The sequence below is a fragment of the Rhineura floridana genome, chromosome 19 (assembly GCF_030035675.1).
Source record: "Rhineura floridana isolate rRhiFlo1 chromosome 19, rRhiFlo1.hap2, whole genome shotgun sequence".
Taxonomy (NCBI): domain Eukaryota; kingdom Metazoa; phylum Chordata; class Lepidosauria; order Squamata; family Rhineuridae; genus Rhineura; species Rhineura floridana.
Window position 1 is genome coordinate 7,881,304 of NC_084498.1, and position 26,217 is coordinate 7,907,520.

Below are 26,217 nucleotides of genomic sequence, written 5' to 3' on the forward strand. Positions count from 1 at the left end.
GTTGCGCGGCACGCCCTCTAGGGGCGCCCTGGTGCGCGGCCGGCGCTGCCTCGAGCGCCTTTGCATTCCGGTCCCCGGGAATAAACGGCTGAGTCTCCCGGGTCGACGGGGAGTTGCTGCTGCAGCCGCCGCTGCTCTTGGAGAAGCGAGCGAGCGAGCAAGCAAAGCGGGAATCGCAGTAGCCAGGGACCTGCCAGCCTGGGCCAAACCGGATCGGACTTGCTGCTGGTGGAATCCTTCGCCTTGCAACATGAACACCATCAAGAACGTGCCTGCGCGCGTGCTGAGTCGCCGGGTGGGCCATAGCCTGGAGGCAGAGAGGGAGCAGTTTGACAAGAATCAGGCAAGGCATTTCTTGGGGTTTTTTGGGGGGGGGCGTGTTTATGCATGATGGGAGTAACAGCATGGCAGCCCTGGAAATTGCATTGGAAAGGGGTGTGTGTTGAAGCATAACCTTCTTTATGAGTGAGAGCGTATGCATATTATTTTTAGGGGAGGGATAAAATAGACCCCCTTTGCATGCATGCTTTTGTATCCCTCCCCCTCCACCGCTTGATCCCGTGGATGGTCAGTAACCCCCTCGTCCTGTAAAAGGAATCCTTTCTCTTTTGACACACACCCCGGACTTTATGCACGCTTCCTCCTTAGCTAGGGGAGAGGGAACTCTTGTAAAACGACCCCCCACTCCTTCCCAAGCCACCTGGAGCATGGCTACAAATTAGCATTGGGGGGGAGGCCGAGGACATCAGAGCACGATGGAGCCTGTGTGCCTGGAAAGGGGCTACCTGGATAAGACATCCCCTCCTCCACAAGACAAGGAGATGAAGCATGCCTAGGACCTGGGGGGGCAACAGAGAGGGAAAGAGGTGTCTTTGGCAGAGTCATAAAGGGGGGGGAGAGGATCACCTTGATCAGAAATAGGTAAGGAGAAAGGAATATTTGAGGGAGGCTGTCCTAAGACAGGCCAGAACCCCAGATTTCATTTGAAATTATTATCAAGGTTGTAGTCCTTATGGTTACAATGGAGGAGGGGAAAGAGGAGTGACTCTCTCAGATGTTGGGAGGATGGTAAGAAAGCTATTTTTTCCTTCCGAGGAGGCAAAAGACAAATTAAGAACATAAAAAGTAACTCTGCGGGATCAAGCCAGTGGCCCATCTAGTCCAGCATCCTGTTCACATGATGGCCAGCCAGATGCCCCAATGGGAAGCCCGCAAGCAGGACTCGAGTGCAAGAGCACTCTCCCCTCCTGTGTAATTGAGGGACTATTCATAATAATAAATAAAAATTGTGAGGTTTTTCATAATAATAGTATTAAGGTTGTAGTCCTCATGGTTGCAAGAAGGGAGAGGAGAAAGAGGAATGACTCTCCCACATCTGGGGGGTGGCAAGGAAAATATCTTCCTTCTGTGGAGGCAAAAGAAAAATTGAGGTATTTACTGGAGCAGTATGTGGAGCAGTATGGCTAAAGGAAGGTATCTGTGCACCCAAATAATGTATCGGTGAATGTATGAGACATGTGAGCATGGGTTTTGGGAGAGGGGGCAAGATGCCCCTAGGCAAGATAACCCCCAAATTGAGGTTTGTGATTGTCATCCCCACCCCTGTCTCTCTAACCCCTCAAGGACTGGTTTGTGAAACATATGGCAGAAAAGCATTGAGGGGTGTGTGCTTCTGCTGCACCAGTTTAGCACAGGGTCTCACATCCCAAAGGCGCAGGGAGCATGCCACTTGCTGGCCACAACTGTGTGGTTGCCTTGCTGATGAGAACTAATTTTAGCTGCCACTTTTAATGCTTAAACCACCCCCACCCCATATTAATCCAGTGATTTTGATCATTTCTTTTTACGTTATTTTAAAAAAATTATGGTGTGTTATTTATGAAAGCCACCCTGGATGTTGTGTTGAAGAGCAGTATGTAAAATGTTAAAATAAATAACTGTGTTTGTGTGTCACGTCTGCTGTTCGGGACTGGTGTGTCCCCGTCAGTAAGTTCTGTGTTTGAGTTGTGTTATCTGAATGTGCGTATTGTTAAATACTGTATATTTAACCCTGATGGTTTGAGGGGAGAGGCTAGGTTTATAATCTTCAAGAACGGCTTTTTTTTGAGGGGATGAAGGGAGGGGAGATTGGCACTCCAAACATGAGCTTGAATAATGATTTTGACATGCTCGGTATTTGGCCTCTGGCTTGACCTGTGTTTTGGTGTTTCTGGGGAAATTGTCAATAGGTTCAGAATGTATATTTCTGTTTGACATTCCTCACGTGTTGTGTTTAGGGCTGATGCATAACTTCTCAAAGGGAAGTCCTGAGGTGCTTGCAAGCCACACCCCATGATCTGGAATTCCTTTCCCCTGATACTGGCTGGGTGTGACTTGTGTTTACTTCAGTGTTGGGGAGGAGAAAGCCCTCTGCAGATGCTCAGTAGTGCTGGTGTCTCTTTATTTCTGATGTTCCTGGGCAGAGCCTTGGCAATAAAATCACATCTGGGGCTTGAGTCCTTGTTTGTGTGAGCTTCCTATGGCTTCTTTCTTTGGCTGTTTCACCCTATATGGTTGTTTTATGCTCTGTGCATACATGTATCAGGAATGTGCATGGCCTCTCTGGTACCCTATAACAGAATTTTGTGTGTATCTGTGAGTGTGTGTGTATGTTCTTACGTAAATACTACTGGAGTAATTCTTTCTAAGTATATAATACATAATGGGTAACAGAGAATTTGTATTTTCTTTGCTGGTTCGTAGGGCTGTATTAGTTATTCTGTGTATGTGAGTCTCTACTTCTCTGGCCCCATCAGCATTATACATTTAAAGACCTAGGATTGAAACAGTCATGGCTGCCCCCCTCCCCAACAATCCTGGCAACTGTAGTTTGTTAATTGTGTCAAGGAGATCTCTATTCCCCTTAAATGGAAATGGCCTGCCTTCAAGTCGATTCTGACTTATGGCGACCCTATGAATAGGGTTTTCATGGTATGCGGTATTCAGAGGCGGTTTACCATTGCCTTCCTCTGAGAGGCAGTGATTGGCCCAAGGTCACCCAGTGAGCTTCATGGCTGTGGGGGGATTCGAACCCTGGTCTCCCAGATTGTAGTCCAGCACCATAACCACTACATTACAGTGGTTAAGGTGTTGAACTACAACCTGGGAGACCAGGGTTCGAATCCCCCCACAGCCATGAAGCTCACTGGGTGACCCTGAGCCAGTCACTGCCTCTCAGCCTCATGAAAACCCTATTCAAAGGGTCGCCATAAGTTGGAATTGACTTGAAGGCAGTACATTTACATTTACCCTTTGGGATCAAAACAAAAAGAGCTACAATTGCCAGAGTTCCCTCTGAAGAGGGATTGACTGTTAAACTACTCTGAGAATTTTAGCTCTGTGAGGGGAAAAGGGCGGGGTCTCCTAACAACTCTCCGCACCCTTAACAAACTACAGTTCCCAGGATTCTTTGGGCGAAGCCACAACTGTTTAAAGTGGTATGATACTGCTTTAGATGTATTGTGTAGATGGGACCTTTCTAGAGATAAAAATCTGGTCCTAAGTGGTATAAATGGTTTGTTTGTTTTTAAACAGATCTTTTATTAATACCTGTAGCATCTTGAAGAGGAATGTACTTATTGGGGCAGAAGTTTGCGTAGCCTGTGCATGAGTCCGCTGAAGTGGCCTGTAGTTCACAAAAGCTTCTGTTCCACTTTCACACGCCACAGGACACTGTATGTGTATGAGTGTTTGCAGTAACATATGAACACGCTTACTCTTCTGAGGTCTTTTCTGTTGGTCAAGAAAAATAAATCCTGAGCATATGCAGAGTCCCTTTCCATCACCAAAACCAGCCTGTCCCTGAACACTTACAATGAAGGAGGGACCCTCTGAGGCAGGTGGCATGCGTCCTCAGGACTGGCTCAAGACATTTTGCTGCATGAGGCCAAAGACAAGATGGTGACCCCTTCCCCCCCCCCCCCCCGCAATCCCATGTAAAGAAACTGACCAGATCGGCAGTTGAATCTTACTGGTAATGGAACAGAGCACCTGGGGGCAATTTTGGGGACACAAAACAAGTTGTGTGGCACACATAACTCTGCCCCCCAACAGAGGAGAATGACTGTGAGGCTCTTAAACTCTGCCCCACCTCTTTTCAAAATAGAGTTTTGAGGACAGAATTGAAACTCTTTTATTTTGCCTTGGGAACTTCTTAAGTCCCTGATTCAGGTTTGGAACTGATACCAGAGCTCCACCATAAGCTTCAAAACAGGGGTGCCCTCCAGATGTGGTTAGACTGCAACTCCCATCATCTCTGACCATTGGCCCTGCTGGCTGGGGCTGATGGGAACTCGAGTCCAACAACATCTGGAGAACTAAATCTGAATCGGGGACTTGCTTTCAAGACTGACTATTGTTCCTTTGCAGGGAGGAAATGGTGCTTTTGTCGGTGTGAAATACACTGTGTTTATTGTCTCCAGATGCTCTGCGTCTTTGAAGGTTTGAGGAAGGACAGGCTGCTCTGACAGCCTAGAAGCCACACACCTTTACAGCAGGTTTCAAAATGGTTTTGGCAGAGCCGTGTTGACTCTCTCTCTCCTCCCTCCCTCCCTCCGCATGTGTGTCTATGTGTGTGTGTGTGTATGTGTGTGTGTGTGTGTGCACGCTCCAGGAGAAACAGGCAGAGTGTTTATGGATAAACATCAGGAAGTTGGGGGAGGCCTTCCTTAAAAATTCCATCTTTCCTGGTTAAAAATGAATCTGGGAACACTTTTTTGTGGGTGGTTTGTGTTCCGTCTGCGTTTGTTCTCTATTTCTCTCATAACTGTTAGGGTTCCAGAAACAGATCTCTCTTGCTTCCTAGTTGGTCTGCTCTCGAATCCGGTTTGGCACACTCCAAAACTGGAGAGGTCAAAAGTTTGTTGTAGGTTTTGTCATTGGGGCTCAGTTAAGTGACATACTTATTGAACCACAGTTTTGAACAGTGGGGTGGCACAGAGTTTGTAAAAAGATCAATATCTTTTTAAAAAGGGGGGGCTGCCCTTGTTTTAACAAATGAGCAAATTTTATATTTCATGCATATACTATCTCTTGGCAAAAAAGGCCCAGTTATTTATTTATTACTTTTATATCCCACTTTTTGTGCCTGGCAGCATATCTAGTTCTCCCTTTACCCCTTTTATCCTTGCAACAACCCTCTGAGGTTGGTTAGGCTGGGAGAGAACACCCTGGTTCTCCTATGGTGTGAAGCCATGGTTAATTTTAACCGTAGTGAAGCCACATTCACACCAGACATTTATTCTACTACTATTCTTCTTTAAACAGGCATGGCTTCCCCCAAAGAATCCTGGGAAGTGTAGTTCATTAAGGATGCTGAGAGTCGGCAGGAGACTCCGATCCCCTTCAAAGAGCTGGTTTAACAGTCAGTCCCTCTTCCCAGGAAACTCTGGGAACTGTGGCTCTGTGAGGGAATATGGTGACTGAACAACTCTCAGCGCCCTTCACAAACTAAGTTCCCAGGATTCTTTGGGGGAAGCCATGACTGTTTAAAGTAGAATAATAGTTCTTTAAATGTATGGTGTGAATGTGGCCTTAATAAACTATGGTTAAAGCTGAGGCGTCATTAAAACCTTTGTTCGTTATGTCTACCCTCCCTTCCCCTGTTAAAGGGGACATAATCCAGGAAGGGCCACTCTCCACTCACGGTTCTGAAGCATTTGGGTGGTGACAGCTCCTTCCCTTAGTTGAGGAGGTCCATGTTCACACTTAAAAGGCCCAGTCTGCATTATGCATCATACCACTTTAAACCATCTCACTTTGTTTAGTCATGGCTTCCCTCAAAGAAATCTGTATTTTGTTGAGGGTGCTGAGAGTTGTTAGGAGATCCCTCTTCCCCCCTCAGAACTACAATTCCCAGAGTGCCCTGGGAAGAAGGATGGATTGATAAACCACTCTGGAAACCGTCACTTGAGTGGGTGGAAGTTGAGCCCTTGGTCTTTCACTCCAGTTCCATGGTCAGAGTGACCTTCCACAAATGAACGAACACATCCTGCAGCTGCCTCACAGCAAGGCAGAGTCCTGGCCCAACTTTCATAGAATAGTAGAGGTGGAAGGGGCTACAAGCCCATCGAGTCCAACCCCCTGCTCAACATTGACGTTATCCTCATGGCCAGAAATTCTGCAAGATCTCAGCCACAGATGGACCTTTCTCAGTCCTGTTACAGTATAAGCAAATTTGTTTTAACTGAAGCTACCAAGGAATGAATCCAGGACTTTGTGCATGCAGAGCATCTTCTCCACCTCCCCCTAGTTGCTGACTAGGAGCTCAGGGAGCGGAGGGGCATGGAAGATGGAGAAGCGGAGTATTCATGGATTGTCAGGTGGGGGTACATATAGGGCACTTTGGGGCAGGAAAGGCTGGGCAAGGAGAAGGGGATGCAGAAAAGTCATTAGGACCAAGTTCTGCATGCTTAATTGCTTCTGAATAGGAATCCGTGCCTGCTTATAAAATCTGGGTTAATTTATCTATTCTAATTAGCATTTCAGAATAACTTTGTGTGGGGCTTATCCTCTAGGAAAGTATCCTGCTTGAGGGTTTTCTGGCAGATCATGTTGTTGTCCAAGGAATTTGCCAGGTTTGAATGAGTGAAGAAGAAAAGAAGTGCTGAAGATCGGTAACTGTTTTCTCTTTTGGCTCAGTCCTAAAACTTGTTTACTTAGAAGCAGGGATGGGAGAGAAATTCAGTTTAGCTCACATTTAAAACGCAAGCCTACCTAATTTGCAGCTTCTGAAACAACAGACGGACTGAAACAGAGTCGTCCTTTGAAATTTGCGCTTCTCTGAATTTTGCAATGCGATTCTCCAGCCAAGTACCAAAATGCTCAGGTTAGGATAAAGTTTGCATATGCATGCATTTATTAGTGAAAGTAACATGCACAAATGAATACTGTTAGGGAACACCACTTTGCGAAAATGGTACACTAGGCAGAATTGCATGCGAAGATGTGTATGTTAGGAGAAATTTGCACTAACATGCTGATGACTTTTAAAAATAAAGTTCACAAACGAATGTGGAGAACTGAACTGGATTGGGAAAATAAACGGAGAGAGACCAAAGGTGACAGATTTGCTTCTCCCTTCTTGGAAGTATAGAGTAGGGCTGGAAAGATCTGTCAGTGTCAGTGCTCTCAGTTTCTCATTTTTCCAATCTTAAATTGAGTTCTCCAGTTTCTGCTGCAATTTGTGGGTTACTTTTTAAAAAAAATTCTTTTCAGATTTAGTGTGAATCTCCTAATAAACACATTTTTGTATGCACAGTTGACTAATGTACACATTTTTGCAAGTAATTTCTCCTAATACAATGCATTTTTGTTTGCAATTTTCATACACATTTTATATACATTTTTATGCACATTTTCCCCTGATATATGCATCTTTGTAAATGTTGTTTGTTTGGAGAACTGTATAGCAAAATTTGGGTAAGTGTGAATTTTGAAGGATGGCTGTCTTTTGGTTCTTGCATTGTTTAATAAAGTGCAAATTTGATTGATTCAGCTTTAAATGCAGACTGAATTGAATTCCCCCCTCCATCCCTGCTCTAGAGTCCTTATCCCCTTGGGAATGATTACCCTGACCCGCCTGTCCCCCACTAGGTTTGAACAGAGGGGAATATTGTTGTAATATGGTAGAAGACCTTTCTTCTCATCCCACCTTATCGCCTATTACAAACATATCTCCAGCGTTAGCAAAGAAGTGAATAGAAAGTTTTATCGCAGTGGGTTAAGATCTGGAGGAGGGAGAAACGATATGGAATCTCTCCAGGCATGAGGAAGCCCTCTGAAGGTTAAAGAAACAACAGCAGCAGCAAACGCTGAGATGGCATTTTCTTTGCTACACACCCGAAGTGCAATGTGGGCAAAACTGTGCCCTCCTGATGGCCTGGTTGCTATTGCAGTTTGTAACCCTGACTGGGGATGAGTAAGTCTCAACTATTTTTGTCTCAGGGACATATTAAAATTCACTAATAGGCAAAAAACCTTGTGGTTTAAGAACATACCTATAGCCCACAGCTATTTCTACCAAACTTTAAAAAGCAGGGAAATTGGGCAGCTATAGTGAATGCACCAGGGGAGCAGGAGACCTGAACTCCTCTCTGAGATATTGGACTGCCCTACAAATTGGTCAAAATGCAAACACCATTTGGGTTGGTCTTTCACAGTCCAATCCACTTGCTGTGTAGCTTGGAAGAATTTGGTAACATGTGCCTCTGAGCATTTGGTGAGTGGTGGCAACACCTGCCATCTCCAAAGATGGAGAACTACATTTTTGTATGTTTGTTGGTGTTCTTCTGACTTTGCTTCTTTTCTGTGTTATTAATGTTTCTACAGAGAATGTGAACTAGAAAATTTTATTTCCCTCACTGTTCATCCCAGAAATCTTTGTCAAATTTATTTTTATTAATTTCAAAGCCTTTTTATTGGTCAGTGTCATATGATGGTGAAGACAGCCTTTTGTGTTTCAAATTGGAGGTTATGTCCTATTTCTATTTTGGGTGCATTAACAGTGGAATTTGGACCTGCAGTTTGATGTAAAATCAGACTGATTCCAATATGTTGCTGCTTCAGCAATGACTCTAGCTGTTGGAAAAAAGAGGATGATGTTTTCAGCCTGCTATGTTTAAACCATTTCATTTAAGGCAAGGTGGGCATGGTCAATCAAAAACATAGAGCACACCTAGCATTTGGCTAGAATATATTTCACCTCCCACTGTTTTATCTTGTGCAAATTGAGACACTCCTGAGGTCCACTGGAGACTATTCTGCAGAAGTCAGTGCCCTTATTCCACAATTATGTTTGGAGTTTTTTTAGTGTAAATTTTGCAAAACGTTGCTGTACTTCACACATTCACAGAAACAGAAACAAAAGAAAATGATTTCCTATAGGAAACGTCACTAAAATTGCAAAGGAAATCAGACATATTCAAAGTGACCATCTGATCTATATCAACTGTCTTAATAATGTTGCTTCCTCCCTGCTAAAACAAGATCAGCACAGCACACGTCTTGTTTCTGTTATTTGGGCTGATTGCAGGTTTTGCCACCACTCACCATATGCTCAGAGGCACATGTTATCAAATTCTTCCAAGCTACACAGGAAGTGGATTGGACTGTGAAAGACCAACCCAAATGGTGTTTGCATTTTGACCACTTTGTAGGGCAGTCCAATATCTCAGAGAGGAGTTCAGGTCTCCTGCTCCCCTGGTGCATTCACTATAGCTGCCCAATTTCCCTTCTGTTTAAAGTTTGATAGAAATAGCTGTGGGCTATAGGTACATTCTTAAACCGCAAGGTTTTTTGCCTATTAGTGAATTACCCTGCTTTTTAATCCGGGAGGTAAGAAATGGGATCCTGTCCTATGCAAGTTTGCTGAGAATGGATTGATCATTTGCATGTTTATTGAGTTCAATGGGATTTGCTCCCCTGAATCATGCTTAGAATAGGTGAAACGGACCACAGAGGATGGGGAGGGAAGGAGGAGGGAGGGGACGAAACACAGAGTGGAGGAGGGGGATGGGAGCAGGAAGGAGGGGGAGGGGTGGATCATTTGCATGTTTATTGAATTCAGTGCGATTTACTCCCGTGCAGTCATGCTTAGGATAGGTAAAACTGACCAGGTGGGGAGGGGGGGAAGGCTGGAGTGGGCAGGGGAGGAGAAAGAAGGAGGAGGGGATGGGAGGAGGAAGGGAGAGGAGAGGGGAAGGAGAAGAAAAGCAGGTCTGATTATTTGCATGCTTATTGAGTTCAATGGGATTTACTCCTATGCAATCATGGTTAGGATAAGAAAAACTGACCATGGGGAAAAAGGGGGGGAAGGAGTATATTGGAGGGGAGCAAAGGAAGGGGGAGAGGAGGGCAAGTTTGATCATTTGCATGCTTATAGAGTTCAATGGTATTTACTTCCATGCAGTCATGCTTAAGATAGGTAAAACTGACCACGGGGAGGAGGAAGGGGAAGGAGGGGATAGAAAGGGGATGGGAATGGGGAGGGAGGGGCAAAGGGGCAAGAGGGAGAGGATAGGAGGGAGGAGAAGGGAGGTTGGGTTTGATCATTTGCATACTTCTTGAGTTCAGTGGGATTTATTTCTATGCAATCATATTTGAAAATGGAAATGGACTGCCTTCAAGTCGACCAGACTTATGGTGACCCTTTGAATAGAGTTTTCATGGTAAATGGTATTCAGAGGTGGTTTTACCATTGCCTTCCTCTGATGCTGAGAGGCAGTGACTGGCCCAAGGTCACCCAGTCAGCTTCATGGCTGTGTGGGGATTCGAACCCCGGTCTCCTAGTTCATAGTTCAACACTGACCCAGGGGAGGGGCAGGGAGGGGAAGAGGAGGGGGGGAGGATATTTGGTGGATGGGCACTGGGCAGAGGGGAACCCCCTTTCCTTTCCAAACGGAAACCGTGGAAGACAAACAAAGGGACCTTGATAGGCTAGAGCATTGGGCTGAAAACAACAGAATGAAATTCAACCAGGATAAATGCAAAGTTCTACACTTGGGAAAAAGAAATCAAATGCACAGTTATAAGATGGGGGATACTTGCAAGAAGGATCTTGGAATTGTCATTGATCACAAGTGGAATATGAGCCAATAGTATGATGTGGCTGCAAAAAATGCAAATGCAATTTTAGGCTGCATTAACAGAAGCATAGTTTCCAAATCGCATGAAGTATTAGTTCCCCTCTGTTCAGCACCGGTTACACCTCATCTTGAATACTGCATCCAGTTCTGGTCTCCGCACTTCAAGAAGGATGCAGACAAACTGGAACATTCATTACATTCATTACATGCCACAGGGGGTTTGGAGCAAGTTTAAAGCAGACTTTTTGGAATCTATTTGTGGCACTATCCTGAAGAGCAGGTGTTTAACAAGCAACAGTAAGAGTCACATGATGACACACTGAACATTTAACAGACATAATTTTTATAATATTTATTGATAAATCACCTAGTATTTAAAGGAAAGAACTGAATTTAGAAGTTAAAGGCTGTAATTCTATGTTCACTTTCACTTCAAGAGTAAGCTGCAATAAACTCAGTGGAACTTACTTCTGGTGATGTGTGTGTGTGTGTGTTCCCACCCCCGCTGTCTCCCACAGCCTGCCCTTTCCATTGGCTCAATCACCCTGCCCCCACCTGCACTCTCTCCCACTGCCTACCTTCCCCACTCGCTGAATCTAGCTTGAGGGAAGGAAAGAGTCAAAAAATTGGGGGGGGGGAGCTTTGAAGGACTCTGCAATTTTTAAAAAGTCTATTCAGAAGCTCTGCTCCACTTACCTGGGAGTAAGCCCCACTGAACTCAATGGGATTTACTTCTGAGTAGACAATTTTCCACCTTCGTTCCCTGAAGCTCATCGCTAGCACACACATGCTCCGCTCCACTTACCTGGGAGTAAGTCCCACTGAACTCAGTGTGATTTACTTCTGAGTAGACTTTATCCTCCTTCCCTTCAAAATCATGTGCAATCAATCTAGCTTTAAAATCTTTCACAATAATTGCGCAAAAATCTAAAATGTAGCTGCTGCACCCAGATATATTGGGTTGCATCTGTGCTTGCATGTGTGTTCCTGACCCCATCCCTGGTTTAACCCTTCATGTGTTAACCTAAACACACCTAAATAAGTATCTGCTTCTAACATGGGAAGGGCTAAAGGTGTGTATATTCACAAGAAAGACAAATCATGTAAAGACCACAGTTCAGCTAGGAATGGGGGAGAAATTTGATTCAGTTCACATTTAAAAGGAAATGTACCTAATTTGCACTTTCCAAAACAATATGCAAGCTAAAACACAGTATCCTCTGTCGCTTGTATGATTTATAGGTGTACCCCAATTACTTAAACCTGTTAACATGGGAATCCACAATTTTCCTTACTTGATTTATTTATATACTGCCCCATAGCCGAAGCTTTGATGTTTTAAAAAGAAGCCTGTAGGTTTCATGAGAGTTTACTTTGGAAACCAGTACATTTCTCCAAACCAATCTTATGTTACACTGGAAATTCATTCTAGCTATAGAAGCACAGCACCATTCAATGCTTATAATTACACAAGGCAGAATCAAGAAAAGCAGGTTAACGTGACCTTCTGGAGGATCCAGCTAGCAAGACTTAGCTGGGCTCTAGGTCTTCTTATTTGTTCACTCTGAAGCACATCAGACTGGAAAAAAATATTCTAAACTTTCCCACTCACCTCCATTCTGCTGCTGCTTTCTCCCTCCATCGGCCATTTTCTCTCTCTTGCTTCCTCACACAGAGCAAGCTCAGGAGAAGGCCGGTGTGAGTCACATGTCTGTTGCCCACCAATCACAGGCTTCCCCTGCTTCCTCCACGTAACTGGAAGGGGAGGGGGAGGGAGAGGAAGAGTGAAACCGAAAGAACTCTTCTACGCATGTGGTACGTTATCACCCACTACAATGCATTTTTTTAAAAAAATAATTAAAAATAAACCATGCCGGTTTTTTTAATATAAACCTACTTCAGATGAAGTACTGTGTTTGAGGCAAGCTCAGGCAATTCATTAGGGATACCTTAGAGTCATCTCTGAGTTGTAATCAAGGACAACAGATTATGTCAATTTCAAGAAAAAAAAGTCCAAACAGCTTCTAGTTTTTTTCCCTCCCGTTTTTCACTTTAACCTGTGGATTCTCCGTGGGGGGGGGGGGTTGTGTATTACCAAGAAAACTTCCAGAGTTGTAGAGCAAGCGATTCTGAATCCAACAGTATAAGCCTTGTAAGTTTTTGTTTTGAATTGGAACTACAGAAAGCACCAGAAAGGGGTGTGGGGGGGTATTTTCATTTAACATGGTAGAATGCGAAAAATCCCTACTGACTATGACTATAGTATACAGCCACTCTTGTGGCTGTATAATATATTGAATGAATTAATTAATTTATTTGTTACTGTCATAGACCAGCAAGTATACAAAACAAATAGTGTCAGAAATATAATTATACGTGATTACAAAAACAGCTCCAAATTTAAAACTGCGTCATTAAAACTGCATGAGCCCCTATTAAAATGAATGGTGACTTCCTGATGGATTTTGGTATTTTCCACTTAAAGGGGTTTGCAAGAAGGTCTATGTTTGCTTTTTATTTTTTAAATTTGGAGTGTTTCTATCCTGCTCTTAAGCCAAAAAGACTCCCAGAGCAGAGCAATGAATAAAAACAAGGCGGTCCCTATCCACAGGCTTACAATCTAAAAGACAGCACACGAAAGGAAGAGGGGATGAGGAGGGAAGAGGAAAACTTGCACACTCAGGCACCACTTTGTAAAGTTAAATAGTTAATGACCAGCTGGAACAGAAAGTGGAATGCTTGCGATCTAATTTCACTGGCAAGATAAAGATGAGGTTGCCGATAGATTCCCAAAACTCTCTTATGCATGTGCGTGCACAAACAAAAATGGTTGTAATTTTTGATTGTTAAATTTTAAACACAGACAGACCTTGGAAGCTACCTTATACTGAGTCAGGCCATTGGTTCATTTAGCTCAGTATTGACTGTACTGAGTGACAGTGGCTCTCTGGGGTTATGGATAGGGAATCTTTCTCAACCCTACCTACAGATACCAGAGATTGAACCTGGGACCTTTTTCATGCAAAGCATGCACTCTGCCACTGAGTTACGGCACTGCCCCTTAAAATACACAAATATTATTGTATATTGGACTTGGAACCTTTGGGATGGTTGTTATGTGCCTTCAGGTCGATTACGACTTATGGCGACCGTATGAATCGGCGACCTCCAATAGCATCTGTCGTGAACCACCCTGTTCAGATCTTGGAAGTTCAGATCTGTGGCTTCCTTTATGGAGTCAATCCATCTTTTCTTTGGCCTTCCTCTTTTTCTACTCCCTTCTGTTTTTCCCAGCATTATTGTATTTTCTAATGAATCAGGTCTTCTCATTATGTGTCCAAAGTATGATAACCTCAATTTCATCATTTTAGCTTCTAGTGATAGTTCTGGTCTAATTTGTTCTAACACCCAACTTTGGGATGGAGCAGAATATAGATCAAGCAAATGACTTCAACAGAGCATGCAATGGAGAGCACCTGGAAATCCCAGGGCTGAATTTATCCCCATGAGTGATGCAGCCTCCCCAAAGCAAAAGAGGTGTGGAGAAAGCTATGAGTGAATTGGTAGGCCACTGTGGCTGGTAGTGTTGAGGTGCTGGCCCATCTCCCTTTATTTGTGGTCCTTTCATCAGTGGCTAACACAGTTGGGCACTTGCCAAGGTGCAGGCACTAGCAAAGGATCCACCACTGAACTAAGGTTTTGCCCCCATCTTCCACTTCCCCAATGGAAAGAGAATTTGGTGGCTTCAGAGGAAATGGAGCACATGTTATAGATGGCTTTGAAAGGGGCTTGGACACATTTAAGGGGAATGGGTTTAACAATTCCAAAACAAAAAGGAAATGACGGATCTTTCCGAAATAGATAAGTTTGCATACGGCATAAAGTCAAGTTAATTAGCACTAGTTAAAGTTCTTGAAAACATCCCTGCAAGTATTTGCAATGGTCGTCTGGACAAAAACACTTTAATCCAGCCTTTCCCACCTTTGGGTCCCTAACTGTTGCTGGACTACAACTCCCATCCCCAGCCAGCATTGCCACTGGTCAGGAATTATGGAAACTAGTCCAACAACATCTGGGTATCCAAAGGTTGGGAAAAGCTATTTTAATCCATTGTTCTGGTGCATGACACATCTCATTTTCAATTTATTATATTTATATCCCACCATTTCTACAAGCTCCACCCCCATTTTATTCTCACACCAACCCTGTGAGGTGGGTTAGGCTAAAAGAGAGAAAAAATGGCTGCCCTAAGGTCACCATGGCTTGAATGGTGATTTGTTACATTTAATGTTTTTGCATAATAACTCAAAAATTAAATAATATAAACTTAAACAATGGCATACTTTTTTTTGCCTAAAATCTGTTTCTGCCTAAAAAACTGATCTATAAATATTTCCTATTTGAGTTCCTGAAGTTGCTTTACTGAAGAATTTTATGCTTTGTGTCTGAGTTGTGTTGCCTGGCATTAGTTTTTACCCCAGATGATTGCTTGTAATTGAAATGGGAAGCGCAAATCAAACTCGGGAACCCTTTGACAAGTGGGCTGCAGCAAGGACAGGAAATGGCGGCCAAGCTGGGGTGGGATTAATAGCTGTACTTTCTGGAAGAAGCATCTCTTCTTGACTATTGGCAGTCTTTCGAGGCTTCCTATAGCTGCTCTGGTGCACCCATTTTTGGGAAAATGTTTGGTCTGCTTTGGTGCCACAGCTCTCCAACCAAACCAAAAACTGGCTGGAGTTATTTTTGCCAAAGCAGTAGCATTATTTGAAAGTCTCAGTTAAAAACAAATCTGTTTGTTCCCTTACGCATTTCTATGTTGTCTCCCCACCCCCTCTGACCATGAGGACTACAACCTTTAATTTTTGTAAAAAAAATGAAATGAGATGAAATCTGATTCTGGCTCTTCTTACTTTACCTGGTTAAGTGCTGATGTTGCAAAGCTGCAGACAAATAAAAATAAACTCAGCCTAGAATGGGTGGCTGCTCTGTGCCTGAAACCTTGGAGACTTGCTGCCGGTGATGGCAGACAACACTAGGCCATACAGATCAGTGGTCTGACTCAATATGAGGCAGCTTCCAGTTGTCATAACTAATACAACCTGCTGAAGAATGTCACTTAGCATGTGAGTCAATCTCTGCACTTTTGATTGAAGCAAGCTCCTTCTGGAAACAGTGTTCTATTATTTGGAAATGGTGCCTGTGAGGTAAGTGTTGCTCATGGGGAATGGTTTGGTTTGCACACCCAATGAGGCTTTACATAATTGCAGGTCTCCTCAAGTTTAATTGTTCCAATAAATTCTGGAGGGCACCAGGTTGGAAGGTTGCCACACAGGTGAGGGCCTGGATCTCTTCTCGATCATCCCAGAGTGCAGGACACAGAATAGTGGGCTCAAGCTGCAGAAAACCAGATTTCAGTTGAACATCAGGAAAATCTTCCTAACTGTTAGAGTGGTACGTCAGTGGAACCAATGATCTAGGGAGGTGGTGGGCTCTCCAACACTGGAGGCACTCAACAGGCAGCTGGACAGCCATCTGTTGGGGTGCTTTAAGTTGGATTCCTGCATTGAGCAGGGGGTTGGACTCGATGGCCTTATAGGCCCCTTCCAACTCTACAATTGAATGATTCTGTGGTTCCCCACTCCTGCTTCCAGGGCTGTAGCTGAACTGTAGAGCAGGTGCTTTGCCTGCAAAAGGTCCCAGGTTCAATCCCTGGTATCTCCAGTTCTGAGAAAAGGTCTCTTTTTGGAGAGCCACTGGCATGCAAAGTAGATGATATTGAACTAGATGAACCAGTGACTAAACCCAGGCTATGTACCCCATACATTAAAACACACACACACACATGAATCCTGGTAGCCGTAGTTTAAGGTCGCTGGGAATTGTAATTCTGTGAGGGGGTCATCTATAGTTTCCAGGATTCTTTGAGGGGGGGGGGAAACCATCAGGGCTGTGGAGTCGGTACGCTAAACCTTCAACTCTGACTCCTCTATTTTTCTACTGTCCGACTCCACCCAAAATTGCTTCTAACACAGCCCTGGAAAGGGCTGTAAATGTCTTTTTAAATTGGAAGCTCTCATAGGAGCATTTTTATCGCTGCCTGAATATGCGCTGATCTTGGCAGCATTTGTCTTCATCTGGGTCCAGTGTCATACCCTGACACACAAAATGTTTTCCATCTTGAGTTATGGTGAAATGCTCAACTACAGATGACTTCGTGGGAAGCTTCTTTGACGTTGTGAATTTATATTTTAAAAAATTTGTCAATCAAAATTTATTTTGAAGTTGGAGTCGGTACATTTCTTCCAACTCCACCCAAAATTGCTTCCGACTCCACGACTCCAACTCCACAGCCCTGGAAACCACGTTGCTTTAAATGAATAGCCCTTGTAGCATGCAACTTCACTTGTTTGTAAGGGTTGACTGAAAGCTTTGATGAGGTCTGGTTTGGCTTTCTTTTGGTGCTAGTTGTCTGCACTTCTCTGTCACTTTCCTGGAAAGGTTTGAATGATACTTGTTGGGGGGGGGGATTTAAAAAACAATCCAGAACAATCTCATACACCAACCCTTTCCTGATTCCCTGTGATTTTTGTTCTTTCGCTTTCGGTCTCAACTTTAAGTCAGTGGCCAAAGGGGAAATAAGATCAACTTTGAAGGAAGTATCCTTTTTTTTTTTTTTTTGCAATCGGGAAGCCTAAATGCATTTGCCACCTCCGAACCAGAAATACCAGTTTGGTTTTAAAAACAAAGCAATTACAGCCTTGCTTCATGACTGTACATTTACTCTGGTTCTGAGCTGTCTCTGAGTCATTTCCTTTTCCCTGGTTGGCTTAGGAGACCGTGGGGGCGGGGGACGGACGGATTGGCACCTCGGAGCCTAGTTGCTGGTTGGCAAGGGGAATGAGGCTGGCACAAGATGTTTGGATCTGGGAAACTTGTTGCTAAAGAACTGGCCAAACAGCTTGATTGCATTGAAGGAGGGATTCGTGTCTCTTAATTTTAGTAACCATGATAATAATGCAAAGCTTAATGAGGGACAAATTGTTGTCCAAATGTGGAGGCTAATGTGCTGATCCACTAGACTTTTGTTTATCTATTACGTTTATATCCTCACTTTCCTGCAAGGAGCCATACGTGGCTCTCCCCTTCCCCATTTTATTCTTACAATGACCCTGTGAAGTAGGTTAAGCTGAGAGAAAGTGGCTGCCCCAAGGTCACCCAGTGAGCTTCATGGATGATTTGGGGATTTAATCCCTGGTCTCCCAGGTCCTAGCACAACCACTGTACCACACCGGCTTTCTTTGTTTGGATTTTGAATGAATTTGGATGTAATGCCCCCCGCCTTGGGGGGGTGGTTCAGGAAACATGATTCCAATTGTGTGTGTTTAAGATTGCAGTATGTGTTGCATGGTATGCCTTCAGCGGGGGGCTTTCTGTGTGAGATTCGGGGTGTGCTGTGGTGCCATAACTAGTGGTTTGTCTGCTTGGGGAAGAGTTGCCTGGACTGTTGGTGTTCAGAGGCTGTGTGCCAGGGAATGCCAGTTGTTAGAGAGCAACAGCAGGGAAGGGCCATTGCATTGGTGCTCTGCTTGTGATCTTCCTCACAGCATCTGATTGGTAACTGTAGGAAAAGGGTGGGTGGGAGTAAATGAGCTTTTGATCTGATCTAGCAGGGCACTTCTTACATACACCTTATTCTTTCCCTTTCTCCTTCACTGAAGACCTAGTAATTGGGGGAAAGTATTTAAAATAGTTTATTTTTCATGTATTATTAAATTTATATCCCACCCTTCCTCCAAAGGGCAGCAAATAGCAAGCGATAAAACAATGCAAACCCCTTTAAAAGAATTCCAAAACACATGAAGACTAGGATAAGGCCTCTCCTTAAAAGGCTTGTTGGAAGAGGAAGGTCTTCTGTAGGTCCCTGAGACTACACCTGTCTAATATTTAAAGGGAGGGAATTTCAAAGTATAGGTGCACAACATTAAAGGCCTGATCCTTATATTATGCGAAACAGGCCACCTGGTAAGGCCCTCACCTGCAGACCATGGTGATAATCTCACCCCTTATATACCTAGTCTGTCTTTCAGGCTGTGGGCCTTTACAGCTGCTGAGATTCAAAGTTTTTGTAGTTTCACGAGATGTGTGAACAAACTATCCAGTGCTGCATTTCTCCTAATTTCCAGTAGCATTTCAAAGGCTGGAAGCTCTTAATTGTGTTAGGTTGCAGGGATAATGAGGACAATATTACCTTGCCTCCGCTTTGCATGTGACCCTTCCTATGCCTGTAATCAAGCTGAAGTTGACCCTTTCACTTCCTATTGTGGGAAACCTGCTTGATTAAAGATACCAAACAGCAAAAACAATAAGCAGATTATGTACTCTTTGCCCGTCTAAGTTGTGGTACAGTTGCACTGCTGGCACGTATCCTTCAATACTGTGATGGAAATAATACAAAAGTGTGGCCTCCTCAGGTTCATACCATGCTATAAAGCAGGAGTGGGCTACTTTTCTCTTGAGGTCACTGTCTTGGGGTATCTGTTGGTGGCCACATGCTGCTGCTGGTGGTGGATAGAGTCAGAAATGAGAGCAATTCCAAATCAAGCTCCAGTGGGGGCTATATATACCTCTCACTGGATCATCACCTTGTGGTGGTGAGTGGGCTTGTGTGTTCCAATGAACCCTTGTGAGCGATGCCGTCGGGAGTCATGTACTCCCAGCAGGTTCACCCATGGCAGTAAGGTCAAGGAACCAGACAAAGAACGATCCAAGAAAGTCCTCAATGGCAGAACAGGCGGAGGATAACAATGTGTACGTTACAGCGGCTGTGAAGGAAGATGAAGGCTGCAGCAGATAAAGGACTTCCAATCGTCTTGATATCCCATGCCATTGGATCAAAGCCTTTTTCTGTCAAGATTGCGTGTTGATCGTTGTGCACCGATCTCCCCACACGACACAAATTCACGCACAGGCGTCTTCCAAGCAAATCCATCTGGAAACCTATGTCTGTGTGGATCCAGAATTGGCCTCCACAGTCACTTACGGACCCACTGTTAAAGACCTTATCTTGGAAGACAATCTTACTCAGCCTCGAGTGATCACCAATGATGAATGATATATAATATATATGTATATATATATATGTGTGTGTGTGTGTATGTATATATATATATATATTTATTTATTTATTAAATTTATATCCTACCCTTCCTCCCAGTAGGAGGATGCTTTGAATGAGATGAGTACTTCTTGAGGCATGAGCTTATCCCCCTTTGCATTGTAGAACTGCAAAACCCCTGAGCTGCTGCCTCTGGAGGAAGAGGAAGCCACTGCTTTGCCCACTTTCCTTTTCTTTCATTCACTTCTAAAAACTCTCTTAGGGCCTTTCCACACTGGAGTTTTTATGCGAGTGTTTTCTGCAACATGTCATTGATGCCACAGTAGTGCATCAGTGGTGGATTTATACAGGACTGTCCACCCATAATTCCACTTTATTAGTTGTACCGCAAAATAATTTACTGGAGGGGAGCACTCTTGCGCTATAGCACAACAAAAAAGGGACAAAATATGAACTGGAACGTTTGTGGTGTAAAACATTTCAGGATTTCAGCAGGAAGTTACAAAATGTGTACTGTTTGGAAATGAAGCAGCATGTTGGCCCTGAAACTTTTGCAGGCGGAAACAGTATTGAAAGCAGGATTGTGCATAATCTCCCCATGCCATCATGAGCACACATCATCATGAATGCATAATAAAAAGGACCACTGAATGGCCCCTTAACATCTTTAGCACCTTAGCCCTGGTTGACACAGACAGCAAAGTCATGAGGTGACATGATGATGTCATGAGGTGGTTGAAAGGACTGTCCCTTATTAAAGGGGTATCTTATTTAAAGGATTTCTAGTTCAAGGTTGCAGTTTTGGTGTACAAAGCCCTATACAGCTTGGGACCAGGATATCTGAAAGACCATCTTATCCCTTATATACCCAGTCGATCACTGCGCTCTGCAGGTGAGGGCCTCCTGCAGATACTATCTTATCAGGTGGTCCATTCTGCACAACATAGGAAACTGACCTTTAGTGTGGCGGCACCAACCCTGTGGAATTCCCTCCCCTTAAATATTAGACAGGTGCCATCTCTGTTATCTTTTCAGTGCCTATTGAAGACCTTCCTCTTTCAAGAAGCCTTTTAAGTTGAGAACTATCCCAGTCTGCGTCTGTGTTGGAATTGCTTTTTAATATGTTCTTAAACCTTTTTTTAAAAATGTTTTTAATCTTAGACAATGTTTTTAAAGCTTTTTTTAAGAAAAGTTTTTAAAGGTGTTTTGTTTTAATGTGTTTTAAAGTTTGTTTTTATGATGTTTTAAAGTTTTTAGTGCTTTTGGTTGCCGCCCTGGGCTCCTGCCGGGAGGAAGGGTGGGATATAAATCAAATAATAAATAAATAAATAAATAAACAAACAAACAAATAAATAAATAAATAAATAAATAATGTCTATGCAGGCCTTCAGCAGAGCAGTTTACAAAAACAGGATACAGTAAATTACAAACGAAACATAGACAACATGTTAATACATTAAAAGGCCTGGGAGCATGACAATGCTTTGTTATCCTTTCAATGCCAGGCAAAGTTGGCACACTGGGAGATAGATCTCTATAGGGAGGGAATTCCATCACCAGGGTGCCATCAGTACGAAGGCTCTGTGGTTACCACCCACCTTACCCCAGTTAATGGGGGGACTTGGAGGAGAGCCTCCAAAATTGGCCTCAGAACATGACCTGTGAGCAGGAAAAGTTTAGGAACTGCTGATCTAAACTAAAAAACAAACATGGGCTTGTTTCTCATTCCCAAATGCATTGCTGATGTCACTTTTTCATCTGTTGTATCTTGCATTCACTCACTATTTTTACTTTTTTATTACAGGGTGCTTTCAGAGACAGATGTTTATTGTGGGATTGGTGTTCCTCATGCATGCAAGCTTTTTTGGGGCGGGCAGCATATGCATACCATTGTTGTCACCAAAATGCCCCCCTCATTTAATCCATATTTTTACTCTTTTCTGGGAAAATATGATGTTTAAAAAAACCAAACAGTTGCCAATGACCCATTTACCACATTAAGCCCCTGTCTGGAAGCACCCTCAATATTTAATTGTCCATGTGTTCTGTCTGAAAAGGGCCCCCATGGCAACTTACAGAAATGTTGAAAAGGTATAAAGAGAATTTTAAAAAATGATCAAGGAGTACAAAATCTAGTTGCATCAGAAAAAGCACTACGGTAAAAACATTTTTTTAAAAAACCTACAAACCAGTCTAGCAACAGACATACCCTTCACTCACATGAAAAGACTTCCAGAAGAGCCAGCTATCTACTGCTTGTTGAAAGGAAAGCAGTGTGATTAGGGTCGGTGGGCCTCTCTTGGGAGAATGTTCTGTAGCTGTGGTGCTGTGATGGAAAAGGCCCTCCCTTTTTTTTTTTTTTACTCCAGTCGGCTTGTTTCTGAAAGCAGGAGAAAGCTAGGGCAGGTTCCCCCAAAGGTATTCATATGGTAATATTGGACTTAATATTGCAAATGGGGTGAGGTGTTCTTCATACTAACTCTGTGGGAGTTTGTGCTGGTCTGGTTTTTGAAGCAGGACTCGTTTGTAGGTGGGACACAAGTTACCTTTTTTATAAAAAGAAAGAAAAAGGCAATAATGTTTTACCGGTGTGTGTGCTTAATTTCACATTGGATCTAGTGAAATGTGCTACTAGATAACAGCAATTCAAACTTCTTCAGCAACATTTGTTCCCCTGGGCTCCTACTGGGAGAAAGGGCAGGATATAAATCTAATAAAAAAAATAAATAATAATTTACTGTCTCTGGACAGGTAGGGGTGTGTGGCAGGGGACATTCAAAGGAAATAATGCGCAAGTGTTTTGTGTCCATGCACTTTCATTTCTACACATGTGCCTGAAAGTTGAGATACATCTTCCACACAAGGGCCCCCAATTTTAAATGTGCCACTTGGTGGGTAAGAAAAAAAATATCTCCGCAGCCAGCATCTCTATTAAAGATCTTTGGTCTATCATGGTAGTGGGTGAAGACCTGGTTTTTAATGAGACACCAGCCTCAGAGGGAGCCAAGTGGGGTTTTAAACTGATGCTGTAATCTGTCTGGGAAAGTGCTTACAGCCTCCTTCTCCTCTCCTCCCTCTGCAGTGGGTGGGATGGGCTGCTCTGTTTTCCTTTTCCTTTTTTTGGTACTAAACTGAGCTTCAAACGCGTTGCTCCTATAGCTTAAGGGGTCAATACGGAAGCTTGCCAAATGCTGCTTATTACAGAACATGGCAGTGAAGAGAACGTGATAGATCGTGTATGTGGGTGAGAGGGGTTTGTTTACTTCCCCTCTGCCTGCACACACTCTTCTGTGGAATCTTCTATAGAAGAATCTAGGTTAGTAATCCCGAACTCTGTGCTGGGAGAAATGAATTACTTAACCTCACATGAGGGTTGTTGTTGTTTTTAATCCATCCAGAGGGGAATTTTCCTATTGCGTCTGCATAGTATGCTCCTAGGGTGTTGACACCTTAATGACTCAGTTCGCACCATGATGGTTTACTGTGAATGCACCCAAGAGAACTGTTTGTCTCCTCACCACTCACATTGAGAGGAAACAAGCCACAATCCCTGGCAATGGGTGAATCTGTCTATTTAATGCAGAAGAGGTTAATTGCCTTCTGAGGAGGTTACTTGCTGTATCTCTGCATGCATCACTCTTCTGAGGATATTTCCTTCCAGTTAGCAGGCATGCCCAGACCAGTAATTAGCAATGCTTCCCCACTGTGGAAGGTATGAAATTAACTAAGACAGGTTTTTTTGACATATTCCTCTCAATTTAATTTGGGGAAAACAGCATGCCCCAAACATATTTTATTATTATTATTTATTTATTATTTGGTTTATATCCCGCCCTTCCTCCCGGCAGGAGCACTAAAAACTTTAAAACATCATAAAAATAACTTTAAAACACATTAAAACAAAATATATTTAAAATGTTTTGTTATATTATGCTATGTTATATAAAATGTTATATTGTAATTTTTGGTGATGCTGTGCTATGACCTGGCTTCTAAATAAGAGTCTGTTAGTGTGGACAGATTACCATTGCAGCTGTAGGATCCTTGCTGCATCAATGATCATTCATTTGTTAAATTACATACAGGAAATTTAGGTAACCATTTTGGAGAAGTGTGGAACTGCTTCCCTTTCACTTGAACCCGCTACACATCCAGTGCTTTCAATAAGTGTGAACCTCCCCCCTAAGTATAGCAATCTTCTCCCGTCCCCTTCCCTCGGCTATCGCAGTGCTGTCAGTTGCTGCTGCTATAAATGCTCTGCGCATTGCACAAGATAGTTCCACAGGTTTGCAAGGGACAGAATGCCAGGCATGCTCTTGGGTTAATTAAGAGAGAGTGCCGTTGATGCCTTGCGTTTGGTCATCTGCTTCACCTGGCTTTTGCATTATGTTACCTGCTGCTGTGCTGCGTAAGATACTCAACTCCTGGCAACAAATCTGGTACATATTTACATTGAGGCGGAAAAAGATCACAGTTGTGGACAATTCTTGTTTTTCCAAGGTTTTCAATGCTTGCGTTGGTGTGACCCTTAATTGGCCCTGTATATTTGCCTTTGGGATTAAAATGTTGAGAATGGCCAGTTGTGCTTTCGTGAAGGAGCTGGGGATTCCTAACAGAATGACGAAACTATAATTCACAGATTTGTATGCCTCTAATTTTCTTGGATTTTTAGTGTAGTTTTTTTTAAAAAAATCAAAAGTGACATCTTAGCAGCTTTTTATACACATATTATGATTCAGAAAAAGGGTGAGTGCATAAGAGCACAAGAATTAGGAAGGTGCAAAGCCTGACCTGGCATAAGATAGCTTCCTATTTGTCCATCCATCCCGGTAATGCCTACTCTGACTGGCAGCAGCTTTCCAGAGTCTCAGGTAAAGAAGGCCCTTTCTCATCATCTCCTCTCTGATCCTTTTTAAACTGGGAATGTTGAGGATTGAACCTGGGACCTTTTGCATGCAAAGCAGTTGCTTTAGCACATATCTGTGGCCCTTCCTGAAACAGAATAGGCTGGAGAGACAGAGCAGAGAAAGCAGACTTTTTTTATTTTTAATGGAACCGCCTTTGTACCAAGTCAAACTCTTGGGTTTGTCCCATCACCTGCAGTCAAAGAGCCTTTCTTCAACTGGAGATACCAGGGAATGAGCCTGGGATCTTCTGCATTCAAAGCATCCCTGCAACTAGGGATGTAACGGGTAGCATTTTCCATTCTGCCCTCTATTTGTCACATGCCGCGACAGTTCCATTGTGCTGCAGTTAATCTTCCACCAAAAACTACATTACACATCTCACCGTCTGCATTGGTGAAATGACATAGCTTTTGTAAGTTATGTAATAAATGACCTAAGTTGAGTTGTTCCACTCAATTCATTTCAGTGCAAAGGAAACACAATGCAAATTGGGGGGAACGGGGACTTAATCAATTGCATATCATTTGTGGACTGAAAGCAATAACAACAGTAAATACTGATTGTATTCGCTAGATTGATTTCCATTCCGGACATGGGACAAATAAGCAAACACTGGCAATTTCCGCTTCTGTTTCTGTTCTTGTTTGGAATTCTCTGACATCCCTTCCTACAACTGAGCTATGATTCCTTCTCCAAATTAACCAGATAATTCTTCCACATACAGTAAATGCTGTTACAACTGCTTCCAAAGATCTACTGAATCCAGAAAGTCTGTTTCCAGTAGTCAGTTTATTATTATTATTATTATTAGTAGTAGTAGTAGTAGTAGTAGTAGTGGTAGTGCATTTGTTTCCCTCCTTTCCTCCAAGGATCTCAAGGTGGTGTACATGGTTCCCCCTCCTCCTCATTTTATCCTCACAACAACCCTGTGAGGTAGGTTAGGCTAAGAGTTGGTGACTGGCCCAAGATCACCCAGGGAGCTTTATGGCCGAAGCATACCAGAGGTACACTGCCCCTAAATTACATGTTAATGGCAAATTGACAGTGGTAGATTTGTCCTGGATTGAATTTTGGTATTTGATGAAGCAGTTTATCAAATTTTGCTTTCTGTGGGAGGCCATGATGCAGTCAGTTTCATTGTAGGCAGAAATATGCTGGTATCAGTGAGTGACATACTTGCATGCGTTGGTGAAAGGAAATGTAGTTGATGTTCTGTCAGTGTGAACAGAAAAGTTCCTGAAGGGAACACCCCTTTACATTAGCATTGAAGGATTCATAATATAATCACTGAGCATTCTTACAGCACTTCCTAGGTGTTCACAGTGCTATTCTTTTACCACAGCCCTGTGAGGTAGGTCATTGGGATCATCCCTGTTTTATTTAACTGATTTATTTTAAAGATTATAACCAACTTTCAGTGTTGCCATTCCCAGGGTGGCTCACAAGAGTATTAAAACAAACAATTCAACCTTATTAAAAGCAAACAAACCTCAACCATTACAAAAAACTACTACAACTCCCATTATCTCCAACCATTGACCATGCTTGCTGGGTCTGATGGGAGCTAGAGCAC

General features: G+C 43.2%; 1 protein-coding gene across 2 annotated transcripts in view; it reads left to right on the plus strand.

Moving 5' to 3' along the window:
• HIP1R (huntingtin interacting protein 1 related) overlaps positions 1 to 26,217 on the plus strand; it is a 101,515-nt gene continuing 75,298 nt past the window's right edge. For both annotated transcript variants that reach the window (XM_061603374.1, XM_061603375.1), the window contains exon 1: positions 1 to 343. In XM_061603374.1, coding sequence (XP_061459358.1) covers positions 251 to 343 — 93 coding nt within the window. In that variant the 5' untranslated portion in view covers positions 1 to 250. The remainder of the gene's footprint in view (positions 344 to 26,217) is intronic.